The sequence below is a fragment of the Delphinus delphis genome, chromosome 2 (assembly GCF_949987515.2).
Source record: "Delphinus delphis chromosome 2, mDelDel1.2, whole genome shotgun sequence".
Taxonomy (NCBI): Eukaryota; Metazoa; Chordata; class Mammalia; order Artiodactyla; family Delphinidae; genus Delphinus; species Delphinus delphis.
In genome coordinates this window covers 29,830,139-29,846,530 of record NC_082684.1, presented here as the reverse complement: position 1 = coordinate 29,846,530, position 16,392 = coordinate 29,830,139, and the positions used below count along the sequence as shown (strand labels likewise).

At 48.1% G+C, this 16,392-nt stretch overlaps 2 protein-coding genes across 8 annotated transcripts in view; one reads left to right on the top strand and one right to left on the bottom strand.

Annotated features, from left to right (window-relative positions):
• The window catches only part of DCAF4 (DDB1 and CUL4 associated factor 4), a 30,785-nt gene extending 27,505 nt beyond the window's left edge, over positions 1-3,280 (top strand). For 4 of the 5 annotated variants that reach the window (XM_060004288.1, XM_060004286.1, XM_060004284.1 and 1 more), the window contains one exon: positions 884-1,907. In XM_060004288.1, coding sequence (XP_059860271.1) covers positions 884-1,077 — 194 coding nt within the window. In that variant the 3' untranslated portion in view covers positions 1,078-1,907. Of the gene's footprint in view, positions 1-883; positions 1,908-3,175 lie in introns of those variants that run through there. The other variant, XR_009518318.2, reaches the window with a different exon arrangement.
• A 4,076-nt stretch (positions 3,281-7,356) lies between these two features.
• The window catches only part of ZFYVE1 (zinc finger FYVE-type containing 1), a 47,549-nt gene continuing 38,513 nt past the window's right edge, over positions 7,357-16,392 (bottom strand). For all 3 annotated transcript variants that reach the window (XM_060004280.1, XM_060004281.1, XM_060004282.1), the window contains 7 exons: positions 14,873-14,981; positions 13,293-13,390; positions 13,091-13,208; positions 10,659-10,829; positions 9,740-9,920; positions 9,096-9,209; positions 7,357-7,594 (listed from right to left, as the gene is read on the bottom strand). In XM_060004280.1, coding sequence (XP_059860263.1) covers positions 7,362-7,594; positions 9,096-9,209; positions 9,740-9,920; positions 10,659-10,829; positions 13,091-13,208; positions 13,293-13,390; positions 14,873-14,981 — 1,024 coding nt within the window. In that variant the 3' untranslated portion in view covers positions 7,357-7,361. The remainder of the gene's footprint in view (positions 7,595-9,095; positions 9,210-9,739; positions 9,921-10,658; positions 10,830-13,090; positions 13,209-13,292; positions 13,391-14,872; positions 14,982-16,392) is intronic.

Here is a 16,392-nt window from a genome sequence, read left to right as displayed (position 1 = left end):
CATATTTCCTATCTGAGTTGCTGTAACCAGTGGTGTCAGGTATCAGATTCCTCTCAACTATGAACCCTGAAAGACTATGAAGTCTTATGAACTGAATCATTAAACCAGAAAATGCTCTGGGGAGAGTTGTCACCTGATTTGTCCCCAGGATGTAATGAAGTTATGAGATCTTCCTGGTTACTCTCTCATAAAAAGGAAATCAGCTGCATGTCATCTAGAACAGGTGGCCTGGGCTCCCTCTTGAATAGCCCTTGTCACCAAGAAAAGCAGAATGGGTCACCCGATAGCCAAGATGCCCCGTGAACACCCCAGGGTGTCACAGCCAGCCAGTGCATCTTGTCACTTTGAACACCTGCAATCAGTGGTTCTAGAGCACCAGGGCAACCTGTAACTTTAATTTTCTTTTTCTTATTCATTCATTCATTTATGGCTGCGTTGGGTCTTCATTGCTGTGCACAGGCTTTCTCTAGTTGCGGCGGGTGGGGGCTACTCTTCATTGCGGTGCGTGGGCTTATCATTGCGGTGGCTTCTCTTGTGGAGCACGGGCTCTAGGCGCGCAGGCTTCAGTAGTTGTAGCAGGCTGAGTAGTTGTGGCGCATGGGCTTAGCTGCTCCACGGCATGTGGGATCTTCCCGGACCAGGGCTTGAACCCGTGTCCCCTGCATTGGCAGGTGGATTCTTAACCACTGCACCACCAGGGAAGTCCTGTAACTTTAATTTTCAAAAGGGACATCTTATCAGTAGAAATAATTTCCATTTGTGAGTTTGTTTGGCTCATGTGAAATCACCTTTAGCCCTTAGGAATCATAGAAGCCAGGGCCACAGGTACACAGGCTCTCTGCATTCTCTCACTAACTTGCTGCGTGTCTTCCCTCTTTCTTAGTGGGCCAGGACTGCTACACGAGAATCTGGAGCCTCCATGATGCCCAGCTGCTCAGAACCATACCCTCCCCACACCCCACTTCCAAGGCCGACATTCCCAGTGTGGCCTTCTCTTCTCGGCTCGGGGGCTTCCGGGGAGCGCCAGGGCTGCTCATGGCCATCCGACAGGACCTTTACTGCTTCTCCTACAGCTAATTCTGCAGGTTGCAGCCTGGAGAGCCGTGGATGTGACTCAGGGGAGCATAGGTAGCCATATTTTTGCCACAATTGCCATTTTCAGTGAGCGCATTTCAGATGGATGCTCTTGTGTGTGCATATCCCATCCGTCCAGCTGCCGGGGAAAAGGTGCTATATGTTACGTGGAGACACTTCAGTTATTTCAGTTAAGTTGTGGGTTCAAGAAGCTTAAAAGTCCTTTTCATAAAAGGTACCTATTTCCTTGTTGAATTCCTTAGAATAGTTCTCCACCTTTTTTTTTTTTTTTAACAGAAAATACTTTTCTAAGGGCTGAAGATTGACAATAACTAAAGCTGCTGCTTTCACCAAAAGCCCTTTCAAGAAGCCTAATGATGAAACTGGGTGAGACTGTTGACAGTCAGTGCCTGGGTCCCAGAAAGACATGCATCTATACTTGAGAAAGCCAGCTGGAGAGAAGGGGGAGTCATTTATCTGAGTCTCTAGAGATTTTACGGCTGAGTTGGGAATCATTAAACTAGCCTTCTCAAACTCACTCGATAACCAGTGTCAGATCTCTGGGATTCTCATTCATTACCATGTATAGGCATTGTAAGGAAAGATGGATCGTTTTAGATGCTAGACAGGCCTTAGCATGCATATGTTGAAGTACCTTCCAGAATGTTAGGTACAGCAGCTCCTGTTTCTATCATGGTGACCTGAATGTCAGATTCAAGGACCCCATCTCAAAGAAAATTGGCTTTGACTTTTGTAATCTAGGAGAAGCAGTTTGTGAGATGTTTATACAACGCGTTAATACAATGAGCCTTTCTACCAAACAATAAACTAGAACGTAGAAAGAACCAGACATGGCATGTTGCTTCTGTTAATGGTTTAGAAGATCGTGATGCTTGGCTGCTGTAGCATCAAACCAACATCTGCTCAAACCCAGTGTGAGGAAGAAACTGAGACCAGTTTTAATGGCTCTGCTGGAAAGCTTCCACTTGTTCCTGTGCCCCAAGAAGCTATGGACTACCTCAGCAGGCTCCCTGGCCCAGGGTGGGTTCAGCCTATGGGATGTAGCAGCAGGAAAGCAGAAGGCAGAAGACTGAGGGATTGTTAGTTCCCTGACTCCCCTTCTGCTGGGGTGTGGTGGGCTGTGGTTGTGTTCCTCTACCCAAGTCTACAGCTTCTGCTGGAACACAGCTCTCTGGATTCCAGTAACTTCTCTCCATTTGTCCCTTCAGACCTACGGCTAATAATTGCATCTCACTGTTGCTAGCCCAGGGTGCTTCACCAGTTGAACTCTCTTCAGTTACCCCCTTGAGTGTTATGCATCTGTGTCCTGCCAGAACCCTACTAGGTACAGAGAGAGCAATCCAAAAAACATGAGAGTATCAGATTGGTCATCTAGTAGATGAGCAATATGTGACAACAAATACTTTTAGTGCCTTAGGTTTTATAAATAACTTTCCTCCACCTTAGCTGACTTGATCCTTAAAACAATGTATGAAGGAGGTAGGACAGTAGTAATAACATAAAAATTATTAGCATCATTTTCTGGGCACAGAGAAATTGAATGACTTGCCTCCACGCAGACCTGTTAAGTGGAGAGCTGGGACTTGGAACCAGAAGAGATCACGTTCTCTACTTTCCACACTCCTCTATTTGCTGACAGTACTTGTGTATCACACACAGCTAGTGCTAAGGAGAAATCACAAAGTGGCTTGGTGCGAGTGTAAACATGCAGTGCTAACATTTCATATTTAATTGCTAAGTAAATGAACTTTTCTGGCACTCACCAAAGACTAAGAAGCTTGCCAGTTACCAAATTTCTTAGGTGTTTGTTTAATCTTTGAGACATCACCCCTGTATCTTTACAGCCTTGGCATACCGACCTGCACATAGGTCCCAGGAAATAGCTGTATGATTGAAGGGTCCTGGTGACCGCAGTCACAGCAGGGTCTTTTGGATTAATTTTGGTGACATGCCCCTCCCCAAGAGCACAAAAAAGCATAAGTGCTGAGCCATGACCCTAATATCACTCATACTTTTGCCCCCAAAGTTAAAAGTTCTCACAACATACTAGTTTGTTCATTACATGATCTGCTCTTTACAGTCACTGGTATTGCACCTCTGGTGAAGAGCCTTTGCCACTATTCTGTACTATTTCAATGGAGCTGTGGCTATTCAGTCCAACTTTGATCTCACAGACAGTGGAGACGACTGACTACTCAGAATACCTGGTGAGTTCTGACATGTGGGGCTCTATCCCTGTATACCTCCCTAACTCATCAGCTGTGCCATAGCCCAAATTTCTTGCTAGGCAAATACAGTTGTCAAAGAATTAGTTTTATGTTTCCCTTAGGCTTTTAAGAAAAGGAGGTGGGGGACATCTTCAAAATCTGTTCTTTATCTTTAGTGAGCAGTCACTGCACCTAACATTTGGTCTAGAGCAACAGTCCCCAACCTTTTTGGCACCAGGGACCCGTTTTGCAGAAGACGGTTTTTCCACGGACCAGGGTGGGGGGCGGGGTGGGGGAACAACGGCAGATGAAGCTTCGCTTGCCCGCAGCTCACCTCCCGCTGTGCGGCCCAGATCCTAACAGGCCACCAACCAATACGGGTCTGCGGCCCAGGGGTTGGGGACCCCTGGTCTAGAGTATATGAGAAGTGGTTAAACTCAGCAGAGAAGCTGATTAAGCATTTTGGTATGTTTGCTTCTTAGTGTCCCAAAGATTAGTATGTTGCACAGTCTGGAAGCATTTTTCACTTGCAGGTCTGTTGGGGCATTTTGCCCCGTTCCCCAGGTGACAGTGAAAGGTAGCGAATGAGCAGGGGGTGGTGGCAGCAGCACTGAGCTCCGATAAACCCTTTGCTGTTTGCTTGCTGTAGCCTTCTAAACAGATGAGAACAGTGGCACAAACTGGTTACCAGAAATGTCCACAGATCAACACTTGGTGTCCCCCAACAAGGGCACCCAGAGACCAAGTAAGCCCCACTTACCTGTCAGCCCTCGATCTGCCCTGGTCTAAATCTTCCATGTTACCACCTCTGAAAACAACTGCAGGCTAAACTCAGTTTCTTCTTCCATTTCTCCATTCATGTATGTTAGTAAAAGCCTTTCCTTTCATTTTTATTTATTTTCTTTGGCCACGCCACGCTGCTTGTGGGATCTTAGTTCCCCGACCAGGGATTGAACCTGGGCCGTTGGCAGTGAAAGCACAGAGTCCTAACCACTGGACCTCCAGGGAATTCCCTGGGCCCACTCCTTTAAGTCTGCCTCTCCAGGCCACCCACCACATGGCCACTGCCACGGGAATGACCTTCCCAAAGATCCCTGCACTCAACGCCTTCTTGTACCTCGGAATAAAATGTGCCGCATCTTGAGATTTGATCACATGTGCCTCACCCTGTTGCCCCTTCTCCACCTCCCACCTGGTGCTCTCAGGACACATGTTACAAGTCCCTCCGTCATCTGGGCCTCTGCTCAAGCTGTCCTCCACTCCTTTCATCTGTTGAGTCTCAGCTTCACAGAAACCTCGAGGAAGCTTAGTTTCCCCAGCACTTGCCACATCTAGACACTTAGTATGTTGAATGAACCATTTTTGCCAGCATTATTCCCTTTTAATTCTTAGAACCCTACGAAGCACGTGAAGGTCACTCCTATATACCAAAGAAAAAGCTGAGAATAAAGCAATTTGTCCAAGGTCTCCTGCTAATAAGTAGCAGAGCCAACGGGGTCTCCTGCTCAAGAAATCTATTAGGCCCCATGTGTTGGAGGGAATGGAATTTTTACTTTTCCTCTGGAAGTTTAAGATCTCCTTAAGATAATTTTCTGGGACTTCCCTGGTGGCGCAGTAGTTAAGAATCCACTTGCCAGTGCAGGGCACACGGGTTCAAGCCTTGGCCTGGGAAGATCCCACATGCTGAGAGCAACTAAACCCATGTGACACAACTACTGAGCCTGTACTCTAGAGCCCATGAGCCACAGCCACTGAGCCCGTGTGCCACAACTACTGAAGCCCACATGCCTAGAGCCAGTGCACCGCAACAAAGAGTAGCTCCCGCTCGCCGCAAGTAGAGAAAGCCCGGGTGCAGCAACAAAGACCCAATGCAGCCAAAAATAAATAAATTAATTTTGGGGCTTCCCTGGTGGCGCAGTGGTTGAGTCCGCCTGCCGATGCAGGGGACGCGGGTTCGTGCCCTGGTCCGGGAAGATCCCACATGCCGCAGAGCTGCTGGGCCCGTGAGCCATGGCCGCTGAGCCTGCACGTCCGAAGCCTGTGCTCCGCAACGGGAGAGGCCACAACAGTGAGAAGCCCGCGTACCGCAAAAAAAATTATTAATTTTTTAAAAAAAGAAAAGAAAAAGATGAACCCTGGGTATGTAGGGCAAGAAAAGAGAACCTTTGGTTATTTTGACACCGGGTTACCTTCTTTTCCTCTACCGGTCTGACTAGTGTAAGGAAGAGAGTTCGGAAGACTTTTATGCATCCTCCCTATGTGGTCCAGCATCCTCCCATGCTCAGGGGCGCCCCTAAATGACAGAACAGGAGACAGTGGATAGCGGTTGTTCAACAGGAGCTGAACAGACAAAGCAAAGCAGGGCAGAGGAACAAAGAGCGACAGGTACAAAGCGAGAAAAGTCTTTTCCCAGGGTTTCCATAGGTCACTAGTAACACCTACTCTCTTCTGTGATGACAGAGGATTTGCCGGGGAATAAACTGAGGTATTTACAGGTAAAATATACCTCTCACTTGGCTTCTGCTCTAAAAGCCACCAGCTACTTTCTTAACTAGAAAGAGGTAGCAAGATACACGGATGAAGTTAAAGGAAAGAAGCAGCACAGTCCATATTCCGCAGGAAGATTCCTTTATAACGGCGAATTTAATAATACACAGTACTAGAGCAGGGCCTCGGTCATAGGCCATAGGAGGCAGTAAGGAAGCAGGTCTGAGAGGGACCAACACATTCCAGGGCTCACGTTACAGTAACACTCATGCCACGCACCTCCCTGAAGCTCGGCCCACCCACCAGTTCAGTCAAGAACTGTGTCACTTTTAATTCTTCATTTTTGGCCACTGACGATAAAATCCACCATGATGACAGCATTTCAGCACAACAGTCTCTTTCCAGTCACAATAGAAATGGATGTCCCAGCTCTTGAGAAACAAAGTTCATCTGATTTCTCTTGCCAGGACCGGAGAGAGAATTTTTTCTTAGTGGTCTGTTGAAATATTTATATATACTTAAAAAAAAAAACCCACTAACAGTCCATTCTGTGCTCTGTTTCCCTGGAATATTTCTCATGATCACCCCTCCAACAGCTAGAGGGGTCGTGTGTCTGGGAATAAAGAATTAAGATGCTTCAAAACAAGCAAAAACCCTAGTGCAACACTCAGTAGATGGTGGGCTCAAGGGGGTTGGTAGGGGAGGGAAGCAGGTGCTCTATTTCTGGGCAGGGAAAGCCAAGTGCTCGCATAGACGGAAGCATCAACAAGCAGGAAACACTGGGGAAGGCCCATCTCCTTCCGTGTTCCCCCTGTATGAGGGCCATCGCGTCACCTGCACTTGGACTTCTGAGGTCTGAGGCCCGTACCCCCCACCTGCCACCCATCCATGACCTGCATGCTAAGCTGGGTGGTCTCTGACCACGACAGGCCTAGGCAAGGAATTGGGATCCGACTCTGGAGGGCCCAGGGAGATCCTCCACAGGCTATCCCAAGCGAGAAGTACCTGGGAAGCTCACTTGCCCCAGCAGCTGAGGGGCATGAAGGCTTCGAAGGCTCGGAAAGAAGCAGCAAAAGGTGACTAGCAACGCAGTGGCCTTGGACATGGCTCGGTTTTGTGGGGAAGACCTGCTGCCACTGCCACCTGATTCTGTGCTGGGGACAGACTGTGCAGGTCTTCACAGCCAGCAGCAGCCTGAATACACTCCATGTTCCTTTCATATGTATATACAGGGTGTGTGCGTGTGTGTGTGTGTGTGTGTGTGTGTGTGTGTGTGTGTTAGTTATATGTATAACTTTTAACTGAAATAAAATGCGATGGATTCAGGTTCGTTCCCCTTCGCTATAAGCTGCTCGGTCCCCTGCCCTGAGGGGTTCGTGCCTTCAGGCCCGCCACCAGGCTCACCCTGGCTCGCCATCTGTCCTACCCCCCACCGTGGGAAAGTGGCCTCAGGATGAGCAGAGAGGACACATACCACAACAGGTGACCAGGAGGAGGGCCTACCTCAGCGAGATTTCATTTCTAACCCTGAGAACCTAAGGAATTGTGAAGGACTCGGAGAGGGAGCTGGGGTTAAAGGTCACCAGGCTTTTTATTGCAGTTAAAGCAGACTCGGACAGGATGGTCCCAGCCTCGAGAGGGGACAGCCCGTCGGTCGTGGGAACACTCGTCACAGAAGCCCTGTCCGCAGGCCCGGCAGTGGTGCTTGGAAAGCTTGACGCTGAACTCCTTCCGGCAGTTATGGCAGTGCAGGATCTCATGGTCTGGTACCCAGTACGCCGGCCTGGCCGCATCCTTCACCAGACCTGCAGCACGGAAGGAACCATGGCAGGCGGCACACGTGGGACCCATCACCCCGAGTTCCACGAGGCAAGAAGCCATCCGCAGACACTTCACTGGCTCTCAGTCTAACTGCACACAGATCACCCCCTTCCACCCAGGTCTCCTTCACCGCCTACCACCCAGGTCAGGATCTCTGGGGCTGGGACCTAGGCACTGACATTTGTGTATCTACTGAGCTCTCCAGGTGAGCCTAAAGTGGGGCTGAATTAAGAACCAATGGAGTAACAATAAAGAGGTTTGGGCTTTGGAGTCAGGACATACCTTCACCCCAGTTCCACTGAGCCTAAGTCAGTTGGTAGCTGCGGGATTAAGAAGTTCCTTAAATTCTCAGGGCCTTAGTTTACTCATCTTTAACAACACACCTTCAAAAGTGGTTACAGGATTACAAGAAATAATGTGTCTGATGCACTGGGACCCAATGGCCAGTGAGGGCTCAGCAGGTGAGCACCTGTGAGCACAGTTGGCAGACTTTGTGCCAAGGGCAGCCCCTGCCTCTCCCGGTTACCCCTGAGAGCAGATGCAACCTGAGCATCAAGCCTCGACAAATCCATCTATTCCCACACCCTGAAGTCAAAAACTCATCATCAGCTCATTCTGTGAGCCACAGTGATTAAATCTAATCCAAGCAGTTTCCATCACACCCACCCAGGAACCCTTGGTCTCTCCCCTACAATGGGCTTAAATACCCTAGGCCCGGCCAGCCCTGCCTAAGCCCTCCACACGCTGGCGGGGCTTCCCTTCCTCTCCCTCTTCCCATCCTGGTTATAAGCACCCCTCACATTCAGAGGTGAGTGGCTGTCTTAAATCTTAAAGGAATAACAGTTTGGCTGGTGTGGCGGATTAAAGACAGCCACAAATTCTTTGATAACCTGCCCCCTCCCTCGAATCTAGGCAGGCTCTGTGACTACAGCAGACTGTAGCAGAAGAGCCAGTTTCTAGGCCCAGGCCTGTCTCAGAGTCCTGAGCCACCATGTAAGAAGCCCACCACCACTGGAGAAACCACGTGGAGAGGCCTGGAGAATATGGGGAATGGCGGGGGGAGTTCTCCTGAGCCCAGCCTTCGAGGCATCCCTGCCAGGCTACCCAGCATGTAAGTGAGGTTGGCTTGGCCCCTCGAGACCAGTCCAGCTACCAAACTGGAAAATCCAGCAGTAATTCCAGTCAATGCCACTTGGAGCAAAATAATTGCCCTTCCTGTGAGACATGATAAAATGCGGGTTGTTTTAAGCCTTTACATTTTCAGGTAGTTTGTTATGCAGCAATAAATGATATAAGAGGATGGCCTCCAGGAATAAACATGAAACCACCAAGGTATTCAGCAGAAGCAAATGTAAATTTTCAGTCACTTCCTTGCTGCCCAACTCAATCTAGGTCAGTAAGACTTTGACAAAACAACAGCCCAAGGCACTATGAAAGCCCTCATCCCACATACACTGCACCCAAGAGAGGCACTGCCAGGCCCACCTAGTGGTATGTCAATGGCTGTCACCACAGCTCCCAAAGTGTTCTGCACGGCCTCGCCCACCTTCCGAGCAATCAGCGTCCCGCCTTCATCGTCTGCCTGTGCCTCAGTAACATCTGCAGACAATGATGAAGGAAAAGCTGTTATCTCTTAGTCATTTCCCAAATGGAAAACTCAGGGGCAACAGCAGAGCATTCTGGATGCTTCTCCCAGGGTACCACTGTGCTGTCCTGCAAGGATGGCAAGGGTCTGGGCTATGGGCACCAACACTGCAGCCGGTGAGATCTGTTAGTCCTTTACCTCAACCCTCTGGGGCTATTTTATAACCTTCCTTTACAGTGAGCCAGAAGGGTTCAAGGAGCATGACCTAGAACCTCCTCCAGAGATAAGACTCAGTCTAAAGCCTGTGGTAAACACAGGACAGGTTTAACACGCCCCCTCCCCCCCCGCCCCGGAAGGAATAGCACCCCAGGACCCTGTTAACAAAGAGCTTAGAGGATAACTGGGCAAGACCGGGGAGCAACTACTCTCAGAAGAGTGACGTGGTGAGGAACAGGGTCAGGCAGGTGGGAGTCCCGTTCCCAACACCCAGTGCCAAGGAGAGAGGTTCCCCCTCCACCCATGCAGTTCCCGGGCCCCACGTTACCTAACTGGGAATTCCTGGCTTCATAGCAGTTGTCACACACCCGCACGGGCGCAGGGCCCCAGCCCCGCTCCGGCACTGGCCGGGTCTTGGATGAACAGCTGTCACAGAAGCCCTCCCCACAGGCCCGGCAGTGATGCTTGGTGTCGTTATCTTTAAAGGATGTAGCGCACTTGTTGCAGCTCTGTTCCAAGCCCAAAACAGAGAGGCAGGTAACATTCATGTCTGCTCAGCTGAGAAAGTCAACCCGGGGGAGATGCCCAGGACCATCTGGGAATGGCAGGACCCCGATGATCCCAAAGGATGGGACCTAAGATCTCCAGCCACATGAAAATACCCACTACTGAAGCACAGCGGTGATTAACATTTTCTTCCAAGAAGTGCCTGGAAAGGTACCAAATCCATCTGGCTGAGTCACAGGGTTCCAGAAGGGACTACACCAATCCCAGCTAAGAGAGCCATGAGGATCACTGCTTTCACGGCTTCTCAAAAGAGCCTCTGGGAAGCTGATGAGGAACGGGTTTCCTGTCACAAGTGCTTGGGCCAAAGCTGGGTGCTCCCTTTCTGTAGGTGCCATGAGGTTTATGTCTCAAGCTGAGGATGACCCTAAATGACCTCTAATGGCCCCTTTTCCTCCAGATTCTATACGTATGACCTCAGACATCTGACCAATAATAACTGGCCCTTGCAGGGAAAGAAACTAAAATCCACCGCAAGGAAAATACTTGGAAAATAACAAAGGGAAATCAGTGGGCAAAGAGGACACTGGCTGCCTCAGCATACCCCACCCTTTCCAACACTCTGAGAGCTAATCCGAGAGAGAAATTCAGAGCCTCCCTCACAGAGCAAGCTTAGGACAGGGCAAAGCGGCACAAGCAGAACGGGCCGTGCCAGGGATGCAGGGCATCCTGCCACACCATACCAGGATCTGGGAGTTGGGCCTCCAGTAGGCAGGGGCGATCTGGTCTGTCAGCCAGGACGTCACAGCCTTGGTGGGCCCAAGGCTAAGCTCAGACACCGACTGAGCCATGAAGTTCATCCCATCCAAGAGGCGCTGGGCAGCATTGTTGTTGTCCTTCAGAAATCCATCAGTCTGAAATGAAAATGCAGGTTCCCATCATGCTCTGAGCAAAGGGAGTAAAAAGAAGGAGAGAGAGGGGTCTCAAACAAGTTACACACTCATCACAGCCAACTCAGAACCACAAACTCCCTGGCAGAGAAGAACGGGGATGGGCCAGGAATCCCTCTGGCTTCTAGACAATATCACACCCATGAGTCATTGCTGATATTATTATTCTCTTCAAGGTGACCATAACACTTGGTGTACAACTGTTCAATTCAGAACTTACTTTGCTGTAAGTGAGATACACAACCCAGGAAATACTTATGTAAAGAGGACACCTCGGGCTTCCCTGGTTGCGCAGTGGTTAAGAATCCGCCTGCCAATGCAGGGGACACGGGTTCGAGCCCTGGTCTGGGAAGATACCACATGCCGCGGAGCAACTAAGCCTGTGCACCACAACTACTGAGCCCACGTGCTACAACTACTGAAGACCACGAGCCCGTGCTTCACAACAAGAGAAGCCACCACAATGAGAAGCCGCGCACCACAACGAAGAGTAGCCCCCACTCGCTGCAACTAGAGAAAGCCCGAGCACAGCAATGAAGACCCAACGCAGCCAAAATAAGTGAATAAATAAGAGGGTTAACATAAATTATTAAAAAAAAGAGGACATCTCTTCCAGGCGGCCTCCCACCCCAGACTGGGTTAGGAACCCTTCATCTCAGTTCCTCTAATATCTGCACATCTCTAGAAATCCTATTTCCACATGTAAGTGCAATGTCTCTTTATACATCCAACTCCCTATTAGACTGAACTGAGAACAATAATCCTTTTTCTTTTTTGTAAGTATCTAGTTCAGTTCTGGGCACATAGTACTCAACAACGTATGGTGATGAATGAGTGAACAAAGAGAAGGGGAGGAGCCTATATTCCCTAATCCCAAGGACTATGAGGAATACAGCCTAAAAATAAACTGGTATTACTGTTTTCTTGGAATATAAACTACCACAAGGATGATAGCTTTTACAAGAAAGAACACAGATCGAAAACAAAAGATATTGATCAAAGAAGTCTAGTGAGAAAGTTATACTAGTTCAAGACCACGTTAAATCCTTGGGACAGAATGGCCTGGACCATCATGTCAAGGGGACGGCCTGCAGAAATGAGACCACACTACAGTAGCCAATTCCAGTGCAGCTGGAAACTGGAAAGAAGATGACAAAACAATAAGGAAATCTTCAGTTCTCTGGTATCTGCAGGATCCAGGAAAGCTAAAAGGTGGATCTGCAGATAGGCCTATTAGGCTGACCGGAATCACCCAGCAAGGGGAACACCAACCAAGTAAAATAAGTCCCTTAGAGAAAATCGCTTATCTTTCTTCCATGAAGGAAAAAGGTTTTGGATGTGTTGTGACTGATGGGTAATTCCAAGTGTGAATGGTGGTTTAATGCAGAATGAAAGCACCATATCACTGCCTCATGAACAGATTTGTTTTTCCAACATCTTGAATTCAAAAGTCAAATTAAAAACAGTAAAGGTCCATCCATAGTAATTCCGCTTCTCAGAATATACTTCAAGAAGAATATACTCCAAAACAAAGTCTCTCTTACATGAAGATGGTCACTATAGCCTTTTCTTCGATAATAAAAAAAAAAATCATAAACAGCATGAAAGAAATCGAACTGTAATACTAGACAGAATATTACACAGTAATTACAAATGAGAACTGTGAAAAGTGAAAACAATGTAGAAACAAAGCAAAATTGTGTATGAGAAAAAAGTGGCACACAAATTGTAACTGCATCTATACAAACATACACATACGGAAAATGAGTGAGGAGAATATGAAAAAATAAAGTTTTATTTGCTAAGGCAATGTAACTATACAGCAATTTTTAGTTTATTTAAAGTTGTGCTTCTAGGGACTTCCCTGGTGGTCCAGTGGTTAGGACTCCACGCTCCCAACACAGGGGGCCTGGGTTCGATCCCTGGTCAGAGAACTAGATCCCACATGCTGCAACTAAGAGCCCACATGATGAAACTAAGACTTGGTGTAGCCAAATAAATTTTTTAAAAATAAATAAATAAATAAAGTTGTGCTTCTAATATTTATACAAGAAGAAATGGAAAAAATTTAAGGGTCTAGAACAAGAAAGGCTCTCCAGATCACACTTTCCTAAACCACCAGTATATTGAAATTCATGGTTAACCTTAATTGTAAACAAGTTCTGCTTTCCCACACACAGGACTGGACAATACAAGAGAAAACAGGAAAATAAAACAGCTCTTACTCCAGGCCACACATGCACAATCTCTGTCCGCACCACTGTATCCACAGGATCTTGGTTTCCAAACCAGTACTGCCGGCTACGATAGACCACGCCACAGTTGGGACATTCAATTACGTACCTACAAGGAAGGCAAATAGATACTGTAACCCCACCAGGTGCCTGGAGAGACAAACACACCAAACAACCGGTAGCTGAAACTCACCCAGACCAGGCATATTTTGCGAGACCCATCCAGGGGGAGTCGGTGGAAGCAGCCGTCTTGGGCACCACGCTGACTTCGTTGCCTCTCTCGTAGCAGGCCTGAAATATGGAGCACTCTGCCAGCTTGTACTCTGTCCACCAGACCCCCTGGCCTCTCCACATCCCTGTCCAGCCCCACTGCCCACAAACCACACCAGTGGAGGGTTTACAGACCCTGAGTTTAGCACAGCTGAAGAAAGTCTTTCTCTAAAGAGGTCAGTGCCCTAATATATACAATGGAATATTACTCAGCCATAAAAAGAAACAAAATTGAGTTATCTGTGGTGAGGTGGATGCACCTAGAGTCTATCATACAGAGTGAAGTAAGTCAGAAAGAGAAAAGCAAATACTGTATGCTAACACATATACATGGAATGTAAAAAAAAAGAAAAAAAGAAAAAAAGAGAAATGGTTCTGAAGAACCTGGGGGCAGGACAGGAATAAAGACACAGATGTAGAAAATGGACTTGAGGACACGAGGAGTGGTAAGGGTAAGCTGGGACGAAGTGAGCGAGTGGCATGGACATATATACACTACCAAATGTAAAACAGATAGCTAGTGGGAAGCAGCCACATAGCACAGGGAGATGAGCTTGGTGCTTTGTGACCACCTAGAGGGGTGGGATAGGGAGGGGAGGAGGGAGACACAAGAGGGAGGAGATATGGGGACATATGTATATGTATAGCTGATTCACTTTGTTATAAAGCAGAAGCTAACACACCATTGTAAAGCAATTATACTCCAATAAAGATGTTTAAAAAAAAACCTCGGGCTTCCCTGGTGGCACAGTGGTTGAGAGTCCACCTGCCGATGCAGGGGACATGGGTTCGTGCCCCGGTCTGGGAAGATCCCACATGCCCCGCGGCTGGGCCCGTGAGCCATGGCCGCTGAGGCTGCGCGTCCCAAGCCTGTGCTCCACAACGGGAGAGGCCACAACAGTGAGAGGCCCGCGTACCGCAAAAAAAAATAAAATAAAATAAATTTAAAAATAAAAAAAAAAAGGAAGTCAGTGCCCTAAATGATTATGAATTGAATGTATACCCATCCCGGGCCCCAAAACTGGGCTATAAATTATATCCCTGTCACAGACAGGAGAAATCCATCAAAACTGGGTTTCTGAACAGCATTTCTGCTCTTAAGAATGAATAGTCAATGTATGGGAATTCCCTGGCGGTCCAGTGGTTAGGACTCCACACTCTCACTGCCAAGGGCCCAGGTTCCATCCCTGGTCAGGGAACTAAAATCCCACAAGCTGCACGGTGCAGCAAAAAAAGAGAAAAGAATGATAATCAATGTAGATGGCCCTTGCATATATAAGCTCAACAAAATAAAGGGGATTGAAGCTTAAAAAAATAAACCAAGGAGTCCCCAGCAACAGACATGTGAGTTCTTATGGTTAGAGCTGGAGAGAAGTTCCAGAGATATTCAATTTGAGTATCAAATACTTTGGGATGCAGCAAAGAATGGTCCCAAGCCAGTCTTCCCAAAAGGAGAGTGTGGCCGGCAAGCCAGCTGCTAGGGAAGAAGCTGGGTGGACTCACCTTGCAGGTAAAAACCCGGTTGTCATACTGGTGAGAGTATCTGCAGCGGCTGTTGGCTTCATGAGGTACTCCTTCTTTCCCATGATTCATGCTGTTCTTACATCCAGCCCTGAGTGAAGCCCAAAAGCTGACAGTGAAGCCGCCAAAAGGAGCCAGCGCCGCTTACGCTGAAGAGTCTCTGACCCTGAGCCAGACCCAGGGCCAAAACCAGAGCTCCAGAATTAACCAGGCCCTGAATACTGAGCAGAGAGAGGGCAGTTTCTTTCAGAAACCCACGTGCCTCTCTCACACTTGCAATCAACATCACTACACAGGTAAAGCAACTATTACTCTTGTGTGAGGAGAAAGGGCCAAAGGAGTAATCTCTTCTTGGAAAACCACCTGGTCCCTCAGTAGGAACGGAGGAGCCAGAAGACACCACCTTGACCAGATATAAAACCTGAATGGCCCTCAGGGAACTCAAAAATCCAAACAGCATGAAATGGGAAGTTTAACCAGAACAGGCTGCCAAGATGTAAAACAAAAACCGACCCTCAAAATTTGGCAGTGCATAAAAAGGAGGCTTAAGCTGAACAAGAAAACCTTCCAAATGAACAGTGAGCTCTGCTATCCTGACAACGCAAAACCAGGGCCTGGGACTTTAGAATTTCACTGTGATAGAAGGAAAAGTTCTGGAAACCCTAGTGAGGCACAGTTAACATGGAAAAGTGATGATCTAACAGATCCTAAGCCTCCTGCTGGGCTCATGGGGCCCGCTAAAGGAAGGCACGTCACACTGGCAATTACCATCCCTCCTTCCTCTCCAAGACAATGCCCAGTTCTCCGTAGCCCAGACTGTATAATTGTAGCCCAGACTGTATAATCGAAGAGCCAAGTCCTTTTTACAAACCCAGAGCCAAGGTGGTGACCCAGCAGGTGGCCTACAGGGATCAATGCAAAAAGGCCATTCATAACAAAAAAGGTTCAGGTCTCCTCTGTATGGACGAATGTGAAGGACAGGAGCAGAAGTCCTGATGAGAGCAAAGACTGCAGTGGTGAAGGGAGTGGAGAGCTGGGGGAGTGTCTGCAAGACACAGTCTGCAATCTGACCCAGACACACTGCATTTAAATCCCCTGGGCTCCATCAGACAAGTCACCAGACTGTGATTGAAGAGCCATTAACGGCTCAAATTAATCCAGTGAGCCTCAAAGTGTGGTCCCCATCCAGCAACATCAGCATCACCTGGGAACGTATCAGAAGTGCAAGTTCTCGGGCCCTACATCAGACCTACTGAATCAGAAACTGGGGGCAAGGCCCAACGATCTGTTTTAACATGTCCTTCAGTTTTTTCTGATGCATGCTAAAATCTGAGAATCACTGCTCTGTTCCCCCGTAACAAAGTGTGATCCATGGACCAGCAGCACAGGCATCACCTGGGAGCTTGTTGGAAATGCAGACTCTCACCCAGACCAGCTGATTCAGAATCTGCATTTAACAAAATCCTGAGGTGATGCATACGCGGATTAAAGTTTGAGAATAC